Here is a 923-nt window from a genome sequence, read left to right on the forward strand (position 1 = left end):
GCCCTAGGTGCAACGCAGCAGGACTGAACCTGGAACCATGTGGTTGGTAAGCAAGCTACTTACCACACAGCCACTCCTGTACCTATATGATATTTTTAAAAATTACTTTGCGAAGACAAATGAAATTTCAATAATTTCAGTTAGATAGTACCTAATGTAGCATCTATTTTCATGAAAATGAAAATAAAGGTAAAGTTAATGAGTTGCTAATTCTTTCAAAAATATAGTAAATGTAGGATTTTAAATGGGCATACAAGCAGCAAAATCGGTATAGCAAATGATTAACTCTCTTAAAGTCTTCATTTACATCTCTCTTCATTTCAGTTCAAATTAAATCTGATAAAAGATCATATTTCCTCTCTCTGGCATCAAGAAAATGAGTAACATTCCAACTTTCAAATTTGTAATCTACCAACGTTATTTACATTATTTACATTTGACAGATATTTGTCCTTATCTTGTTTGTTGTTAACACCATGTTTCGGCTGATATGCCCTCCAGCTTTCATCATACCAATGTATATCGTTATTGTTTTATATTTTAGCTGGGATCACAAATCATGTATGCACATTTGATAATCCACTGCTCTGTCAATATGAAATTAGCTGTATGAACCCTAATGAATATATATGGAAGAGGAGGAAGGGAGCAACTCCATCAAGTAAAACTGGGCCTAGCACTGATAATTCAAGAAAAACCAATGGTAAGTTTAATTTATTTATTTTGTTTTACTATGCACAATATTTATGTCCAAATATATTTCATGTGTGTGAGTGTGTGTGTGTGTGTGTGTGTGTGTGTATGCATATGGATACAGGAACTGGCATTAAAAGTAGAGCTGGTACAGAAACAATTGTAAATGTTCATTAAAGATGTGTTAAAGTCTTTCTTTGTCTTCTTATTTGGATTATATATATATATAT

The 923-nt window shown here is 32.4% G+C and overlaps 2 protein-coding genes across 3 annotated transcripts in view; one reads left to right on the forward strand and one right to left on the reverse strand.

The window, feature by feature from the left end:
• Positions 1–923, reverse strand: part of LOC106875508 (serine protease 48) — a 466,125-nt gene that overhangs the window by 219,939 nt on the left and 245,263 nt on the right. The window lies entirely within an intron of this gene.
• LOC106884080 (MAM and LDL-receptor class A domain-containing protein 2) overlaps positions 1–923 on the forward strand; it is a 138,597-nt gene that overhangs the window by 60,773 nt on the left and 76,901 nt on the right. For both annotated transcript variants that reach the window (XM_052966613.1, XM_014935299.2), the window contains exon 10: positions 545–703. In XM_052966613.1, coding sequence (XP_052822573.1) covers positions 545–703 — 159 coding nt within the window. The remainder of the gene's footprint in view (positions 1–544; positions 704–923) is intronic.

This window comes from Octopus bimaculoides, chromosome 3 (assembly GCF_001194135.2).
Source record: "Octopus bimaculoides isolate UCB-OBI-ISO-001 chromosome 3, ASM119413v2, whole genome shotgun sequence".
Classification (NCBI taxonomy): Eukaryota; Metazoa; Mollusca; class Cephalopoda; order Octopoda; family Octopodidae; genus Octopus; species Octopus bimaculoides.